This window comes from Eleutherodactylus coqui, chromosome 2 (assembly GCF_035609145.1).
Source record: "Eleutherodactylus coqui strain aEleCoq1 chromosome 2, aEleCoq1.hap1, whole genome shotgun sequence".
NCBI lineage: Eukaryota > Metazoa > Chordata > Amphibia > Anura > Eleutherodactylidae > Eleutherodactylus > Eleutherodactylus coqui.
Genome location: NC_089838.1, coordinates 266,265,369 through 266,283,499, shown reverse-complemented (window position 1 = coordinate 266,283,499; position 18,131 = coordinate 266,265,369). Strand labels below are relative to the sequence as shown.

The window sequence follows — 18,131 nt, the reverse complement described above, 5'->3', positions numbered from 1 at the left end:
TTTTAGTTTAGTGTCTATGAGGCAGGACTGTCTCTCCTGCTGAGACTATTTTTTATTTATTTTTCATTTATTTTATCAGTTTTTTCTCCGGAAGGCCAGGGCATAACGGGGAGGCAGGACTCTCCCCGTTAACCCACCGAGGGCGGCGACCTGACGTAACTACAGACATCTGTTATCTGCCGGGCCCCCTCTGAAGAAAAGGAGGCACACTCGGCCACCAAACTGAGTGTGACCCGCCAGCCATAGAGCCCCCCCCTTATTTATGGTCTGGCATCCACTGCCCCACCAAAGGCAGGCGATGATGGGGAGAAGCTCTGCTGGAGCCCGGGAGCCACTCTACCTCAGGAAGGAGGTAAGTATGTGGGTTTGTTTTGTTATTGCCGCCCGATGTGCCTTGCGCTGCTTGCTATGCCGCCTGCTGCGCTACTCGTTTCCCGTTGCGCTGCTTGTTAGCTGCGCTGCTAGTTATGCCGCCTGCTGCGCTGTTACAGGGTGGCTGCGGCTTATGCACCCGCAGCACCGATGTTTATGCTGAGCCCGCGGCTGTCTTGGTGGGCGCCCGTGGCTTATATGCCGCGGCGGTATGGTGGGCGGCCTTTTTAAACTTGGCGCAGTTGTGGCCGCGACTGATGCGCTGTCGGCGGCCGCCCGCTTCCAGGGCGGCTGCGGCTTAGGCACTACCGGTCGGACTCGGCCATTTTGTTGGGGCCGTCCGCGGCTGCTGTGTTGGGCGGCCGCGGCTGATGTGCCACTGGCCGCCCGTACTGTCTGCTGTGCTGCCGGCCGCCCGCTGTAGTTCGAGATTAAGCAGAGAGAATCTCATCTTACAGATAACAGTATGCGATCTCTTGTCAGTACTCACACAGGAGTCTCTGGACTCATTTTTCCTCACGTCTGTCCCTAATCCGGTTGAACTCCTCTACAGACAATCGCACCACAGTGTCCGTGTCCAGGAGGACACGATGACAGCGGCCGGCAAGGGTCACATACTAGGTGCGCTCTCGTTAAGGAACGAGACTACATCCAGCCGGAGAATATCTTGCCCTACGTACAACAGGGTTCAAACTGCTTGTCGGCGGTACCCCAAGCGGCTGAGACCGGGGGCATTTCAATGCCCGAAGCAGCGCATACACTGGTTTGAGCAGGGGTCAGCTTTGTCCCCTCAGTAGTTTCCTGCACCCTGAGTCGCAGTTCGGGACAGAGACGCATATCAAGTGCGCGCTCTGCTGCCGTACTGGTCTACAAGCTGATTATCAGCGGTACCCCGGCCTTGATGTTAGGCCTGACCAGGTTGCCCTGGGCTAGCCCCCCGCTTTTCCCTACAGGCAACCAGACCGCTATGTTCGATGCCGGGATAGCACGCGGACAGGGTGCGGCTAGTACCACATCGGTGTGGGGTCTCGCTATTGTACGAGAGTTGCATTCCCCCAAAAATTAGTCACCTTATGGACATGTATTGGGCCTTGTGTGGAGCAAGGTGTTAAGGCAGCAGTATGCAGGCCAAAACTCTTAGGGAAGTCAAACAGCCGTTGGGCTTCCTTCGGTCTGGCTAAGTCTTGTGGTACCCTTCTGAGGAATATACTATTCTCAGGAATTCTGTGAACACGTCGTATTCGCCTCCACCCCACAGAAGCTTACGCTCCAGACGTTTTTCATAACGGCTAGCCTCCCTGGAGTTCCCACCTGCAACGTCCTACAGGCAACTTAGGGCGATCTACGATGACAGAAGAGCCGCATACTTTTTAGGCCCCCACCACAGACAGAAGTGACGCGGGGCGCCCCTCCGGCGGCGCTTTGTAATGCCGAGTTTGTTTCTTTCGGGCGTTCTCTGAACTACAAGGCATGTGTACTCTCTAGGAATGATGGACTGCTAGTTCTACAGCCGTGTCAGTAGGACGTGGATAGCTCTCTGCAGGAGACAGAGCTCCTGCGGACCCTGGTGGGGTGCAGAACAGGCCACGTTTCTCCAATTGGGGATGGGGAGACTGACCGTTGGAGTGCTCGGTATTCTAAACGGTCGCTAGTGTCGGTTCAGGTGTAGGGCGCTGATCCTCAGCAAACTGGGCCCTCCTAGTCGCTTGCGAGACTGATTGTATGGGAAGGTAAAACGTCCAATGGGGTTAAGACTGACAGATCCAGCGACTCGCTGCGACTCTCCTGCATTGTTCTCCCTGCATTATGACTTGCAGGACAGCGTAAGACAATCCATACTTGTACTGTCTGCAATTTTAGGGTTCCTCCATCCCTACTGTGGAGGTTTCCTCAAAGGGATCAGTGAGTCTCGGACCAGTGTACCCTTGCTGCCTTGTGCAGTCAATTTTTCTGTACCCAGTGGAGTCACACGGTTACATTGCATCCCAGCACGGGGCCAGCCCTAGTTGATCACGAAATGGGCAGAAGTCCTCGCTAGCCCATGGGGCCATGCAGAGGCGGACTCCGTGGGCATTGTTGCAGAATCATGGAACCAAATTTTTCCTCTCACGACCCTTTTTTCAAGTTACAGCTAATCAGACAGCCGATGCCATGGACGGAGGCTGTCAGCATATACAGCATCAAGGTCATACGGCAGGCCTTCCAACCGTGGTCAACACAGGACTCCAGCATGAGACGGTTGCATATCTCAACAGGTCGTTTCTCCACTGGCGTCTGGAGTCGAATGTCCCTTCATCACGGAGGGACGGTGTAGGAGAGATCGAATACCTGGAGGTATACGGGACCTGACTTACAACTAAGTCGCCTGGTAGAAGGCCCACAACCCTGATGTTTCGGCGCCTATGGCTCCATAGCTTCATCTTCGGATGCCTATTGAGTACGGATGGTACAGGAAACGGTCGTTATCTACCCACTGTATGGCCTACCGCCGGTATCAGGATCCACTTCGGTGAGGCACCTTCTCGGTAGTTCCAAGGAACGCTCCAGGGCAGGTTTCTCGGATGACTACACCGGAGTACCTCATGCAGGTAGCATGCTTCAGTCACGCTGGCGCACTGCCGGTAATCCCGGCAACTCCGACTGGATCCCTGCTTTTCCAGAGTGGACTCCTTACAATGACTCTGCCTTGCAGCAATTCAGGGTTACTATGCCAGCAAGGTCATATTCTCAGGCCGTATTATTTGGAAGGCGTGTGCCTCGTCGGAAGCTCCTTGCCTGGGTTCTGTTTTTTCTTCCCTCAGAGGGTGGATGGGGCCGTTACTTAGGCCCCTTTAGGCTCTGTCTGAGCATGTGGGATACCTAGCCATCCATTAACGCTGGTCGCAGTTGAAGGACACATTGCTTCCTTACACATGCGATGCCTTATATTTTCCCGCCCCCTTGGGTACTGCTCTAGAACGTCCCAAGGTCAGAGCTGTGTCCCCCAATGATAACAGACGAGAAAACTAGATTTGGTAAGAACTTACCGTAAAATCTCTTTCTCGTCTTGTTCATTGGGGGACACAGCACCAACCAGTCTGGTATTGGAACTGTGACGTATACTCCCTAGGGGAGGGTCCTCGGTGCAGTCGCACAAGGTGTTGGAATGAGTTACAGTTCGTGAGAGTTGCTTATTATCTATGTTATATCCTACTGGCTGCTCCTACTGCTTGCACACAAACTGAGCTAGCATGCTGCTTGCAGGAGAGGTATAGCTAGTGGGAGGAGTTAACACTTTTGTGCTTAGTGTCGCCTCCTAGTGGCAGAAGCTATACCCAAGGTCAGAGCTGTGTCCCCTAATGAACAAGACGAGAAAGAGATTTTACGGTAAGTGCTTACCAAATCTTGTTATTGATTAACTGGTAGAATTCTAAGAGGCATTCCAGAAATGCTGATCAGTGAAGTCAACAGCATACTCCCCATGTATAAGTTAATGTATACATGGGCTGTCTTGCAAAATCTAATAAGATATGGGGCCATTCAAAAAACAGTCCCATTATAGTACTGGGTAAATCTGACTCATTAGTGCTAGAGGTTTATTTTTCTGAAATTTCTTTTCCTTGATTTTGTTCACCAGGTCACGCTGCGTGAGGTTGCGTTTTTTATTTAGTTCTCCAGTTGGAAATCTGTTTTGTTTTTTAAAGTATATAAATAAAATGAGGCTCTTGTACTTAAGGGATATGTAGAAACCCCTTCGGTACATTAAAAAAAAAAAAAGAAAAATAAAGATCATAGACACAAAGTAATGTGTCTCCATCTATGTCCCATTTATTTTATACATTCATTTCTGTGCTTTCTCAGTACAATTTGCCTTTAATAAAAACAAACAAGTCATCAAGTGTCTAAAAGAACTTACCATTTTTACCACGAATTAGATCTTCCACCAGAAGCTTAGCAACAACATCAAAAAGGTCTTTTTGTGTATGATGTGTTCCAAAGACTTGTTTGAAGGAATACTGGGTCTATAAAGACAGAAATAGGTGCACCGGAACATTACAAACTGAAGCAAAGGCTGATAAGTTTGACAATTATCCCCGATTGCACCACAAACTCTGATTTTCTGAGACGCAAGTGACCCGATTCTGCAATGAGGGCCTTTGACACTAGCATTGGCTGAAAAGCATTCTTACAATAGAGTTTAAGAGATTTTGTGATGCTCAGCCTCTATGTATCACAGTATGTGTTAGTTTACTCATCTGACAACTCAGTCTCCAGCCTCTCCCTTTCCTCTAGTAAACAAATCTCTTAGAAACTTTGTTTTGGTCATAATGCAACCTAGTCTCCATCTTTCCTGAATGACTTCCAGAGTCGTTAGAAGAGCTTCCTGCTCACTTGCTAGTGAACAATGTTCTTGCTATATACTGTGATATATAGAATTTGTACAAGCCAAACAGCACAGATTTTTAATGAAATCCTAACATAAAAATGCTTTTCCGACAAAAATACATGAAGTACACAAATAAAAGCTCCCAAAGCTCTACATAGCCTTTAAGTTTTGTCAAATAGCAACAAATTGCATACACAGATACAAAATTAGCAAGTTATTTAAGTTATACACATTAAACTCTCACCTCTTTATATTCTCCATTTCTGTTGACTTTGCAGCCATCTGGGGGGTGCAGCTGCACAGTAGTCTCATTGATCACTTCAATGCAGCATTCCTGATCTGAAGGGCTGAGTGGACGCACCCTGCAATAAACCTGGTGAAGTACAGAGACATTAGATGATGTTGCAGTTTTTGGAAACTGTTTGTACTTAAAATATGTAATATATGCATGCTTTTAATATTTCCACACAGAAGTCACAAGAAGCAGGTGAAGTACAAGGGGCTGCTGATAAGTCTTTGTCTTCTTTTTTGTTTCTATGGTAACGAATGTTACATCACATAAGAAAGCCTTGTGTGTCTAATATATATTTTCAAAATTTTGTGTTTGTAGCTTATGGCAACAGTGATCTAGGCACACGGCAAAACAAAATGGCGGAGTCTAAGGCGATATTCACAGCAAATGAGAGCAGAGAAGTGATAAAATTCTTGTTTCTGCAAGGAAAGTCCACGAAGGATATTCATGGTGATGTGGCAGACATTGGGGATGGGGGGGGGGGGGGGGGGAGAAATCAATGCCCTTCCTATTCTACAGTTAAGAACTGGGTTGCCAAATTTAAAACGGGCCACTTCAACACCAATGATGAGGAACGTCCGAGAGAGGTTGTTGTTCTGGAGATCGCCGATGTTGTAGCACAACCTCATACTTGAGATTCCGCGAATTTCAGCTAAAGGAATAGCAGACATCATGGGGATTTCTCGTGAACGTGTTTGTGTCTTTATCCATGAACATTTGAACATGAAGAAGCCATCTGCAAAGTGGGTCCCCAAATGTTTGACAACAGATCAGAAAAGCATGTGAGTGAAAACATCCCGGTCCATTTGACAGCGTTTCTGGACTGATAAGAACTTCCTGGATCGACTGATCACTATGGATGAGACCTGGATTTATTTGTATGACCCTGAAACCAAGGAGCAGTCAAAAGAGTGGAGACACTGTGGTTCTCCTCGACCATAGAAGTTCAGGGTGCAAAAATGAGCCACTAAGGTGATGGCGTCTCTGTTCTGGGATAAGGAGGGTGTGCTGCTAGTGGACTACCTTCATAATGGTTCCACCATCAATGCAAGGTATTACATTGAACTTTTGGACCAATTGAAGGCAGCTCTGAAGGCCAAAAGGTGCGGCAAGCTGTCCAAAGGAATCTTGTTCCTGCAAGACAACATCTCCGCTCACACTGCACAAGCCATCACGGCAAAACTGGTGGAGCTAGGCTTCCAGCTGGTTGACCACCCACCTTATTCACCAGATCTAGCTCTCCGACTATCATCTGTTTCCAAACCTGAATAAACACCTCAAGGGTACCAAATTTCACACCATTTCTGATGCCATGGCTGCTATGGATGACTGCACAACCGAAATCCTTCTTTTTGCAAGGCCTACAGAACTTGGAATACCGATGTAAGAAGTGTGTTGACATCAGTGGAGAGTATGTGGACTAAATGTAAAGTTTCATCTTCCCTTCTCATTTCTTTCTGGGTAAAGCCAAAGACTTATCAGCAGCCCCTCGTATAACAGCTCCAAATTCCTCATTAGAAACCTTTAGTGAGTACCTGTTTCAACTGACTTTTCAAAAAAAGCCACTGTGTACGTGGTTAATGTCACAATTTCTGACCATTATATAACTTTTATTCTGCATTTATTAGCAGTTTTCATACTCTGCAGGCTCCTTATATTGTTAGCTTTCCCAATAAATAGATGGAGATTAGCTGCTTTGTCATCTCTCCCTTTACAGCTGACGTACACACTAAACGTGTCTGTGGAGTTACATTAGGAGCTTTCCTGTCGTCCATACTAAATGTTCATCACAAATATGACCCCAGCTTAAGGATTTGTAAAAACTGAATACCAAAGTGAGATCTAGCAGCCTTTTTTTAAAAATAAATTTTGCTCTAATGAAAACTTACACCAACTGGATCCTTCTGTCCATTGTTAGAAGGTTTCTTGGCAAGTGCCCTCCGTGGAGGTTTGGTTCGGCTGCAGATAAACAAAAACAAACAGTATTAAAAAGTGGTTACTACAAGTATATAAAACACGTGCACTTTGTAGCAGGTACATCCATTTTTTACTCAGGGCTGCCACTCTCATTTTTTTCCTATTTAGTGGCTTCTGGGAACTTTCTGTACCACAACTATAAGCCGACTATTGTCTTCTCCCATAAGGCAGCTTTCACATGAGCGACAAAATAGTTTTTTTCACGATGCTAGAGTGCTACAAATCACATGTATGAGAAGCCCCTGCTTTCCTATAGCTTCCTTTACATTAGCGATGTTTTGTAGGCTGCTACATTGCGAGAAGAAAAAAAAGTTGGGGCATGCTGAATATTGGCGCAATTTGCTATGTTTTGTAGCCCATGGTTCCCTATAGAGCCTTCCTTTTTTGTTGCATCACATGAAAACACTGTTTTCGTGCGGTGTGAGGCCACTTTTACAGTAGGAAGTCCTACTGTTTGTTCCTAAACTAAGCTCTATCTTCATTTAAAAAAATGAATCCAGTGCTTCCTGGATTGGAGTTTAAAAATCCCCGCCTCCAGGAAGCACAGTCCCCGATTGGTTCTTTAGTGCTGCGGCTCAGCCAATTACTGGAGCACTCGAACCAATCAGCCATTCAATGCAATGGCTGTGATTGGTTTATCGGGCGCAGTGATTGGTTGAGCCACGGCACTCGAAAACCAGACCACTGCAGATCCTGATGAACCAATTATAGCCGTTGCATTTAATGGCTGTGATTGGTACATTAAATGCTGCAGTAAACGGCTCTGCCGCAACGCTCGAGAACCAATCAGAGCCAGTGCTTCCTGAAGGCAGGGTTTTGAACCTGTTCCGGGGACCTGTGAGAAGTAGTGCAGTGATGCAGACAACGCCTGTTAGGTGATGTATTGTGGTTTTATTTTAATGCAGTCAGGGCTTATTTCCAGAGTAGGGCTTATATTTCAAGCCCCCCCCCCCCCCCCCCGAAAACCTGGGGAAAAAAACAAAAAAATGGCAATATCGCACATAACAGATGTGATATTGCTGTGATTCTGTCGTAGCGATATCGCTGTTGCCCGCGTGAAAGCAACGCTATGGAAAGCGCGCACAGCGTTCCCCGTGGACGGTTGATCTCCACAGGGAACGCAATGCAAAAACGCCTGGACAGGCAGCTAGCTTTACAAGCCAAAACTATTATGCTGCTACATATCAATACAGCCACATAGCGAAAACTAACCTGCACCTGTCAGTGCACACATGCACATATTTACTACGTATGAAATAGCAGTTGCCACCTCTGCTGCATCCCATCCCCAAGGCAGAGATGGAAAAGAGTGGTAGAAAGCTGCAAGCAAAGAATTTAACCCCTTATTACCAAGGCTGCTTTTCATGTTAATGACCAACTAATTCTTTAGTTTTTTCCTGGTTGCATTCCTAGAGCCATAACACTCATTTTTCAGTTGACGGCCATATGAAGGCTTGTTCTTTGTGGGGTGAGTTATTTTTAATATCTGTGGTACATAAAGTGTATTGTATCATTTTTATTATATACATTTTTTTTGCAAAAAGAAATTTATTTATTTATTTTTTTAACAGCGTTTAGCCTGCAAAATATTTAACGGGATAACATTATGGGGGTCAGCATGATTCCGGCGAAATGTTTATCCAGTTTTAGGTTTTGCCATTTCTGTACACTTTTTTAAATTAAAATATTAGCTTTTGTTTTGCCTCATTCCAAGGGTCATAATGTTTGTATATTGTCAAGTTTCCAGGTTCCAGAGCAACCCATCGGGACGCCATGATCTGTCAGGCCTTTACAAACTGCGGTCACACTGAATGCAGCATGTAAAAGGTTGAACAGCTAAGATCGGTGGTTTCATCGTAGCACAGCCCAGGAGACCGGGGTGGGGTGTGCTACATCATGCAGTTTAGGGCCTGCAATGACTTCTGGGCAATGTAGTTTCAGCAACAGCCTGAGGATGCAACAACTGATGGTTACATCTTCTATGTTACAGTGTGGGAATCACTTTTTTTAAAAAATAAAAATAAATAAAATTAAGCCAACCTGGAAAATCCCTTTAGGGATAATGTCCCATGAAATGTAAATGCTGCAGATTTTTCATACAGAAAACACATCAATAAGGCTAATTGGACATGGGCGAGTGCAATATCGGGCCATGAAACTGCCAGATATCGCGCTTGGCAACAACCTTGCATTGTGTGCACCTAGCACGCAGTGCAATGCTGCCGCCGGCCCCGTTAAAAGTAATAGGCGGTGCAGGGGTATGCCCAAAGATAGCACAAGGTTTTCCCTCATCACTCAAATCAATGGGGTTAATATTTATGCGTGATTAGTGCATCTCACAACACACAAATCACGCGTGAGAATCTGGGCCGTGTGTTGACGGACTTACCGTACAAGTATGTGGAGGAATATGATGCTGTGGAACCTGCCGCATGCTGACCATTTACTGCGGTTTCCCACAGCGGATTGCACCCCGTTATGAAAGGAGTGAAGTGTGTGCAAATTTGTAGCATTTCTGACCTGAAATTCACAAACAAAAATTGCTTTTTTGAATCAGGCCTGTGGGATCATAACCCCAGGGTGATATTCATCTCATATTCCTTCTGTTTTAGCAGGGAAGACTTTAAAGCTGTGCAAGGAACTTGAGGGAGGAGGGATTATTTTTCTTACACACCCAGAGCCAGTACATTCCTGAGCAATGAGAGTTATCAAAGAAAACACCTAAGCTGCCTTAAAAAGCAGAGCAGTGTGCGCCGCACTTGGTCCTGGCCTCCAAAAGACACTGAACCGCTCCCACACAGAACAGGCATTATTTCCTTTGCACTAAAAAGACAAATACCTTTTGTTCTAGATGAGATGCAGAGCTACGGTAATATATCATTTTAACCTTGAGGTTTTCCAGTAACACTGGGAAAGGAGGGGTAAATTACAAGAAAAAAACCAAACTCAAACCCATATGTTCGTTGACCCACTTTCGCTCCTGTCCAGTAGTCCTTTAAAGGAGATGTCCCGCGCCGAAACGTTTTTTTTTTTTTTTTTTTAAACCCCCCCCCCCGTTCGGCGCGAGACAACCCCGATGCAGGGGTTAAAAAACCCACCCGCACAGCGCTTACCTGAATCCCGGCGGTCCGGCGTCTTCATACTCACCTGCTGAAGATGGCCGCCGGGATCCTCTGTCTTCATGGACCGCAGGGCTTCTGTGCGGTCCATTGCCGATTCCAGCCTCCTGATTGGCTGGAATCGGCACGTGACGGGGCGGAGCTACACGGAGCCCCATAGAGAAGAGGAGAAGACCCGGACTGCGCAAGCGCGGCTAATTTGGCCATCGGAGGGCGAAAATTAGTCGGCACCATGGAGACGAGGACGCTAGCAACGGAGCAGGTAAGTATAAAACTTTTTATAACTTCTGTATGGCTCATAATTAATGCACAATGTATATTACAAAGTGCATTATTATGGCCATACAGAAGTGTATAGACCCACTTGCTGCCTCGGGACAACCCCTTTAAGTTTGATTGCAGCGGTCATTTGCCTGTTTACCCATGTGACCACTGCAGCCAATGACAGGCTCTGATCAGATCGTCATCAGTTCAGTCAATGGCTCACAAAACATGGCGCCGAAGGGGCACTCTGGCACCGCTGAAGCAAATTAATACATCAATTGGGAGGAATTAAAAGATAAAGTAAATCTGTATACCCCTTTAAAGGTTTTCTACATCTAAATGATCTTTGCAACACAATGCAGGCAAAACAGGTATTCTTGGCGCTTCTGTGACATTGAAGTGTTTATATTAAAGCGGTTGTGAAGCTTTAAACTACTGATGGTCTAACCTCACAACAGGCCATCAACAGATTTGCTGTGGTTAACGTCCCGGGACTCACTGATCAGCTGTTTGCCAAGCTGACGCGCTCAAAAGCAAAAGGATGTGAAAAGAACTGGTATGGAGGCGCAACACTCTAAGCTACTGGAAGATGTAGATCAAAGTCCAATGTGTGATGGTGAAAGCACTTCTTTTTTATTATTTTTTCAGAAATTAAAAACCAGCAATGGAATACGCGTTTCGGGGAAGAACCCCTTCGTCAGTTCGGCTGGATAGGACAACAGGATGCCTAGGGGTGACACGATTCCAAAGATGTATAGAATGTGTCGGAGGTCCTGTGTGCAGGAGGACAGGGGAGAAAAAAAATGCTTTAAAGCATTTTTTTTCTCCCCTGTCCTCCTGCACACAGGACCTCCGACACATTCTATACATCTTTGGAATCGTGTCACCCCTAGGCATCCTGTTGTCCTATCCAGCCGAACTGACGAAGGGGTTCTTCCCCGAAACGCGTATTCCATTGCTGGTTTTTAATTTCTGAAAAAATAATAAAAAAGAAGTGCTTTCACCATCACACATTGGACTTTGATCTACATCTTCCAGTAGCTTAGAGTGTTGCGCCTCCATACCAGTTCTTTTCACATCCTTTTCGCTACACTTACGCCCACACTGGTGGAGCGTCATCTGGTTGGCAGCACCTCCACCATTCAAAATACTCAATCATTGAAAACTCTTTGTACTCCATAAATATTCCACTACCCTCACTGGGTCTTGCTCCACCCTCCTTTTTCATTTCTTGCGCTCAAAAGCATGGAGCTGATGAGTGATTGCAGACAGAGTTGCCATTCACTTCAATGAAAGCGTCGCAATACCACGCTAGGCCACTGCATTGGGAACGGAGCTGTCTGTTTCCTGCACACATCAGCTTTGTGCACAAGGGCACTGGTTTGATGAACAGTTCATTTACAGGGATAGCACTGAATATCTTGAGGAAAGGCTATAAATAGTGTAAAGTAATGCCCCATTTGCACGGTACGACTGTCAGCTAAAATGATATGGATGAGCGGGCGACATCGCCGCTAGTTGCTCACACTTGTACAGAACGTTTAGAAGGGCAGATCATGGCAGAGTATCGTTCTATGTGAAACGCTAAGCGGGGAGCGTTTAGACGCAGCAAGAAGTCACCAAACCAGCCATGATTTTATGTTAGTTGAAAGTGAGCAATAACGAAATGTAAAATAGTAAACGATGGCTATATAATTAGATGTAACGATTATCACGAATTTTCACTTGTTTGCACCAATTTTGAGCGACAATCGTTGTGTAAATGGTCATTTAGATGGCCCCTAAAAGAAGTTTTTCCAAGAAATTAAGTTTTACTCCATCAACAGTGTAGGGAATAACTGTAGACTGAGAACAGCCTGACTATCTAAGTGCCCTTTCCCTCCTGAAGATATCACATCAGTGCCTCAAAGTGGAACCAATCTGATGTGCCTGGAAGGACAATGGTACATGAAGAAACCCCTCAGGGCATTTCTAGCCATTCAGTTTGGATAATGTGTCAGCACTAAATGGCTATATTCAGCTATTCTCCTATGGAATAGACTTTGCAGCTAAAACCCACCGTTTTGACATTTCTCTAGGACTCTCAGATTAGAGCTCCGATCCAGGGGTAAGATTGCTGGGAGCAGTAGTCCGACATTGTGCCAACCCTGTAATCAGGCTGCAGCACATGCAGATTTGTTACAGAAGTATCTGACACTGTCCAATTTATCTGAATGAGGCTTGTAGAAATCCTGGCATAAGAACGGGATTAACCCCTTGAGTGGCGGGTTTCCTACCACCCTGTCGTGCCCACCAGGGCAGGTTTTTAAATGGTCTAATCATTGAATTTCAACTAATTTTGCAGTTGCGTTCCAAGAGCCATAACGTTTTCATTTTTCCATTGACACGGCCATATGAGGGCTTGTTTTTTGTGGGACAAGTTGTACTTTTTGATGGCATCATTTTGTGGTATATATAATGTATTGCATAACTTTTGTAAAAACATTTGTAGGGAGATTGGGGGGGGGGGGAAAAGAAATTCTGCCATTTGTTTTTTGGATTTCATTTTTACGGCGTTCAACATGCAGAATAAATAGTGTGATAACATTCTCTGAGTCACACGATTCTGGCGATACCGAGTTTATACAGTTTTTATGTTTCGGGGAGGAAAAAAAGAAATAGGGAAAAAAGAAAAAAGGGGCCATGTCATTAAGGGGTTAAATAATGTACCAACTTCCTTCTCTGGGTCATTACGACGCAGGGATACCACATGTGTGATTGTATTTTACATTTTTTACAAAGTAAAGGGAGACAAGTGTTTTTATTTTATAATGTTTTTACTTTTTAAAATTTTTTTGTCCCTTTAGGGGACTTCCACAGGGACCCATCAGGACCCCCTGATCACTTTCTGGAGGTCTGATGGTGACACCCCTTTACATGCTGCAGTAACAGCCCTTTACATGCTGAAGTCACAGACTGCAGCATGTAAAGGGTTAACAGCAGAGATCAGAGGTTTTCTCTGATCTCTGCTGTAAGAGCTGGTACCTAGCTGTCCTCTGACAGCCAAGCATCAGCTCTCCCTGCCACAGAGACCATCGGCTTGCTTCTGACAACCCGATGGTCTCTATGGCAACCTATAAACAAAGCAGGAGACTTAGAAGCAGGAGATTGCCGGCATATCGGCAAGATCTTCTGTTGTTCAAAGCCCTTGCACTGCTCTGTGTGGGTCTGTGCAGGCAGAGCACAATGCCACAGCCTGTGGCATTGTGCTCTGCAGCTCCCATAGTGATACATAGCCCGGAAATCCTCCGGGCTATATCACTATCGGCAGTGGAGCTCGTCTCGGAAAATTTCCGGGCGTGCCACTCAAGGGGTTAAAGGATGTTCAATCACAGAAGTTACTGCAGCAGACCTGTCACCTGTAAACACCGTCACCTTTGTCTCAAACGCCATGCGGGCTTCTGTCCATCACAAACTCCATTTACCAACGCTTCACATTGTTAGTCTTATGAATATGCAAAAATCACCTGGATAGCATGTCAGACTAATCTTGGCTTTGTTACAAAAAAGTATGAAAAAAAATGATAATATATCTCCATCCATCTCCATACGCACCTTCCTTTGCATGGACAGATCTCTTGAGTTCCGTTTTCAGCACCGTCACGGTGTCAAGTGGGAGGTTCCAGTGCTCACTCAATGGCTGATATCAGGCTGTTATGGCAACAGGACACCCACTTGTCACACTGACAGTGCCAGGAAGCGGACCTAAGAAGATCGAGCAAAGGAAGAATAGTGCCATAGAGTCGGGAAGCCTGCAGCAAGTGAACAATGCAGCTAGCTCCACTACCTTTATCCGGTCCTCTGACTACAACGGAAGCCGTCCGTGTGGGATCCGCACTGAAATGGAGCATGCTGATTTTTTTTCCCCTAACCAAAAGGTCCACAAATTAATTCTGCATAATTTATTTAGTTTGCAGACACCCATGCATCCCTATGGGCGGCTTGAATTGCAGGTGACCAGCGCGGATTCAGAATTTAATATTGAATTATTGTTGATTTTCCAGCCACATCTGCTGGAAGTTTGTTCCAAGCATCTACTACTCTTTTAGTAAAATATTTTTTGATGTTGCTTCTGATATTTCTCCAACTAATCTCAGATTGCGCCCCATTGTTCTAGTGTTTAGCCTCCTAATAAATACACTCCCCCCCGAAACATCTTTATACCATTACCATATATAAAGGTTTCCACCATGTCCTCCAGGCTGAGGCACAGTTCTGTATGAGAGCTACACATAAAGGGGAAGTAATGTGTAATCAGCACAATCGGCAAAGCTGCTTTATTGTATTTAAGAAACTAAAATTTGAATTAGAATCACCAGAGACAGAAAGAAACAGGAAGAACGAGCGCTAAACCTGGGGGACTACAATGGGTTGTAGGCACTGAAACAGGGGTTGGCAACCAGTAATCCACAGGGGTCCCTGCTGCAGTATCCCCAGGACGGCTCATCACCCTTCAGAACTGGACAGCCCCTTTAAGGCGGGATGTAACGACACTAACACCAGGCAGGTTCCTTTTGTTCTGTCTGGTCTTAGAACAAGATCCTGTTTTTTGTAAACCAGAAGCCGATGCAACAGGATGTGTGTCTAGTTCTGAAGGTACTTTTTTCTTAATCTGGGGAATGATGGGGGAAAGAAGTAGTGTCCATAGAGAACAGTGGGCTCCAGCTCATGTCTACACGGCAAAATACAACATGCTGCGTTGTCTTGCACTCGCGAATTACACAATTCCAACACGCTACTGTGATCGGAACTGCGGAAGGCAATGTAATAGATTACCTGTCCCCCTACAGCTGCGCCCCCCTGCCCGTCCCTCTACAGCTGCGCCCCCCTGCCCATCCCCCTACAGCTGCGCCCCCCTTCACATGGCGCCCCCCCGCCCGTCCCCCTACAGCTGCACCCCCCTTCACATGGCGCCCCCCTACAGCTGCACCCCCCTTCACATGGCGCCCCCCCGCCCGTCCCCTTCACATGGCGCCCCCCACAGCTGCACCCCCTTCACATGGCGCCCCCCTGCCCGTCCCCCTACAGCTGCGCCCCCCTTCACATGGCGCCCCCCCGCCCGTCCCCTTCACATGGCGCCCCCCCACAGCTGCACCCCCCGCCCGTCCCCTTCACATGGCGCCCCCCCGCCCGTCCCCCTACAGCTGCGCCCCCCACATGCCACCCCCTTACCCATCCCCCGACAGCTGCGCCCCCCCCCCACGACACCTCATTGCCCATCCCCCTACAGCTGTGCCCCCCACATGACACCCCTTTACCCATCCCCCTACAACTATGGCCCGCCCCACCACCCCCTGGCCCATCCCTCTACAACTGTGCCCCCCAGATGACACCCCCTTACCCATCCCTCTACAGCTGTGCCCCCCCAGATGACACCCCCTGGCCCATCCCCTTACAGCTGTACCCCCCACATGACACCCCCTTGCCCATCCTCCTACAGCTGTGCCCCCCACATGACACCCCCTTACATGTCCCCCCACATGACACCCCCTTACCCATCCTCCTACAGCTGTGCCCCCCACATGACACCCCCTTACCCATCCTCCTACAGCTGTGCCCCCCACATGACACCCCCTTACCCATCCTCCTACAGCTGTGCCCCCCACATGACACCCCCTTACCCATCCTCCTACAGCTGTGCCCCCCACATGATACCCCTTTACATGTCCCCCCACATGACACCCCCTTACCCATCCTCCTACAGCTGTGCCCCCCACATGACACCCCCTTACCCGTCCGCCTACAGCTATGCCCCCCAAATGACACCCCCTTACCCATCCTCCTACAGCTGTGCCCCCCACACTACATCTTCTCGACCCACAATACTGCCCAGTTATAACGCCGGCACTGATAATAGAGGGCACCGCCGCGCACTCCTCCCCGGCTCTAGTATGGAGTCCCAGCTGTAGTAACACTTGGTAGATGTAGTCCTTGGAAACACCTTGCCTATAAGGACGTTGCCATGGCGGCGGTGGCCCCAACAACAGTACTTACGCAGGTTTCATCATGTCGGCCGTTACTCGGTGTCGCAGCTGGCCGGCTGTCTGGCAAACCCCTCGCTCTCGGACTCTCACACAGAGCTGGACAGCTTCCGCTTCCCGCGCATTGTATTTTTCAAACACAGCCAATCAGAGCGCAGAGAAACGTCACTCCAAGCTCTGGAAATAGAGCGTGTTCCTAAGGGCTAGACAAGCCGAAAGGGTCGTTTAGCAACGCGCGCCACCTAGTGGTCAGTAGAGAAGTCACTCTCATGGTGCGAAGCATCTGTAAATGGATAAATAAGCCAAATCTGTAAACGTACATGCAGGTCCGTACTGCCCGGTCAGCTCTTTCAGCCCGCTTTCTGTCTCCTAGGGTTGCATGGTTTCAGAGCCTCCATCATTAGGAAATTAAAACCATCGTTAGGAAATTAAAAGTAGACAGAAATTAAGATTGCCTGGATGAAATCACATTAAGGGCTAATGCTTATGGATGGATTTCTGCCACGTTTCATGCGGCAGGAATCCGCGGCATTGTCCCAGAGCTATTAGTTCTATTGAACCTAATACTTCAATGTTCACGCTGCGGAATTCACCGCCTAATTCCGCAGCATGAAAGAAACCGCGGCATGTTCAAGTTGCCATGGAAAAATGCGCGGTCGGCTTCCATTATAGTCAATGGAAGCCATCCGTAATGCAATACTTCTGCTATGAGCACAGCGGAAGTATCGCATGATTATGCGTCACCACCCACCGGCGGCGCGTCGTGCTGTGCTTCATTTGCGAGGCGAGACTCGTGTGGCGGATCCGAGAGATGAGTATGTGGGTTTTAGGGGGCACCATGTCGGACTCCTCTTTGATATTCCACTGGCAGAGTCCGCCATGGCCGTGGGCATGAGGCCTTAGGCCGGCTGCACATGACTGGGTCAGATTCCGCATGCTAGAGCCCGCAGCAGAATCCAACCCTGTGCCCGGCCGGCATCTGCGCGTGCCTGCTTTTCTTCTTCGCCGGATGTACTGCGGATGGTCTGCATGGCTCACCGTCGGACATGGACAGTACAGGTTTTTTTTTTGGTTTTTTTTTAAATCACAGCTTTTCCCGCGTTGTCACTAGGCGATTACATTAAATCCGCGACCTTTCCGCAGTGTGTTTGTGGATGGACCGCAAGTCGAACGGCTTCCATTGACTTCAATGTAAGCCATCCGGGTGGAATCTGCACAGAAATAGAGCATGCTGTGACTTTTCCTCCGCGAACCGAAAATCGCAATTGTGTTTTTCCATAGCAAGCTATGGGCGGTATATATTGCAGAATCCGGAGAGCAACACCCGCTCCAGATACCACAGTACAAATCTGCCCGCGTGTAGCTGGCCTTAAACCACCCTTCGGCCTGGAGAAACAAAGATGGCCTCACCGCTTCTCTGACTACCTGAGGCACACGGTGTATTAGTATATATCCTTAGTAAGACACTACACGCTGCTCTGACTGGCCAGCGGTGCTCATGTGGGCAGCACTGGTCAATGAAAGCAGGTATAGCATCTGTAGGCCCTTTTAGGCTACATTCACACGGATGAACGGAAGAAACCCGGCCCGATATCGCGTTGTCAATGTGCGTTTTACCTGTGACTGCCTCACTTCAGTGAAATTGCGATCCTCTGGCGCTTGTTTCATGCGTGTCAATCGGAATGCGACTTAGATGGGAAACATCGCACTCGCGTGTACAT

At 47.5% G+C, this 18,131-nt stretch overlaps 1 protein-coding gene across 7 annotated transcripts in view; it reads right to left on the bottom strand.

The window, feature by feature from the left end:
* Positions 1-16,536, bottom strand: part of KIF23 (kinesin family member 23) — a 36,657-nt gene extending 20,121 nt beyond the window's left edge. For all 7 annotated transcript variants that reach the window (XM_066592958.1, XM_066592962.1, XM_066592965.1 and 4 more), the window contains exons 1-4: positions 16,424-16,536; positions 6,920-6,989; positions 4,983-5,111; positions 4,268-4,373 (exon numbers count right to left, since the gene is read on the bottom strand). In XM_066592958.1, the coding sequence (XP_066449055.1) occupies positions 4,268-4,373; positions 4,983-5,111; positions 6,920-6,989; positions 16,424-16,437 (319 nt within the window). In that variant the 5' untranslated portion in view covers positions 16,438-16,536. The remainder of the gene's footprint in view (positions 1-4,267; positions 4,374-4,982; positions 5,112-6,919; positions 6,990-16,423) is intronic.
* Positions 16,537-18,131: the final 1,595 nt, after the last annotated feature.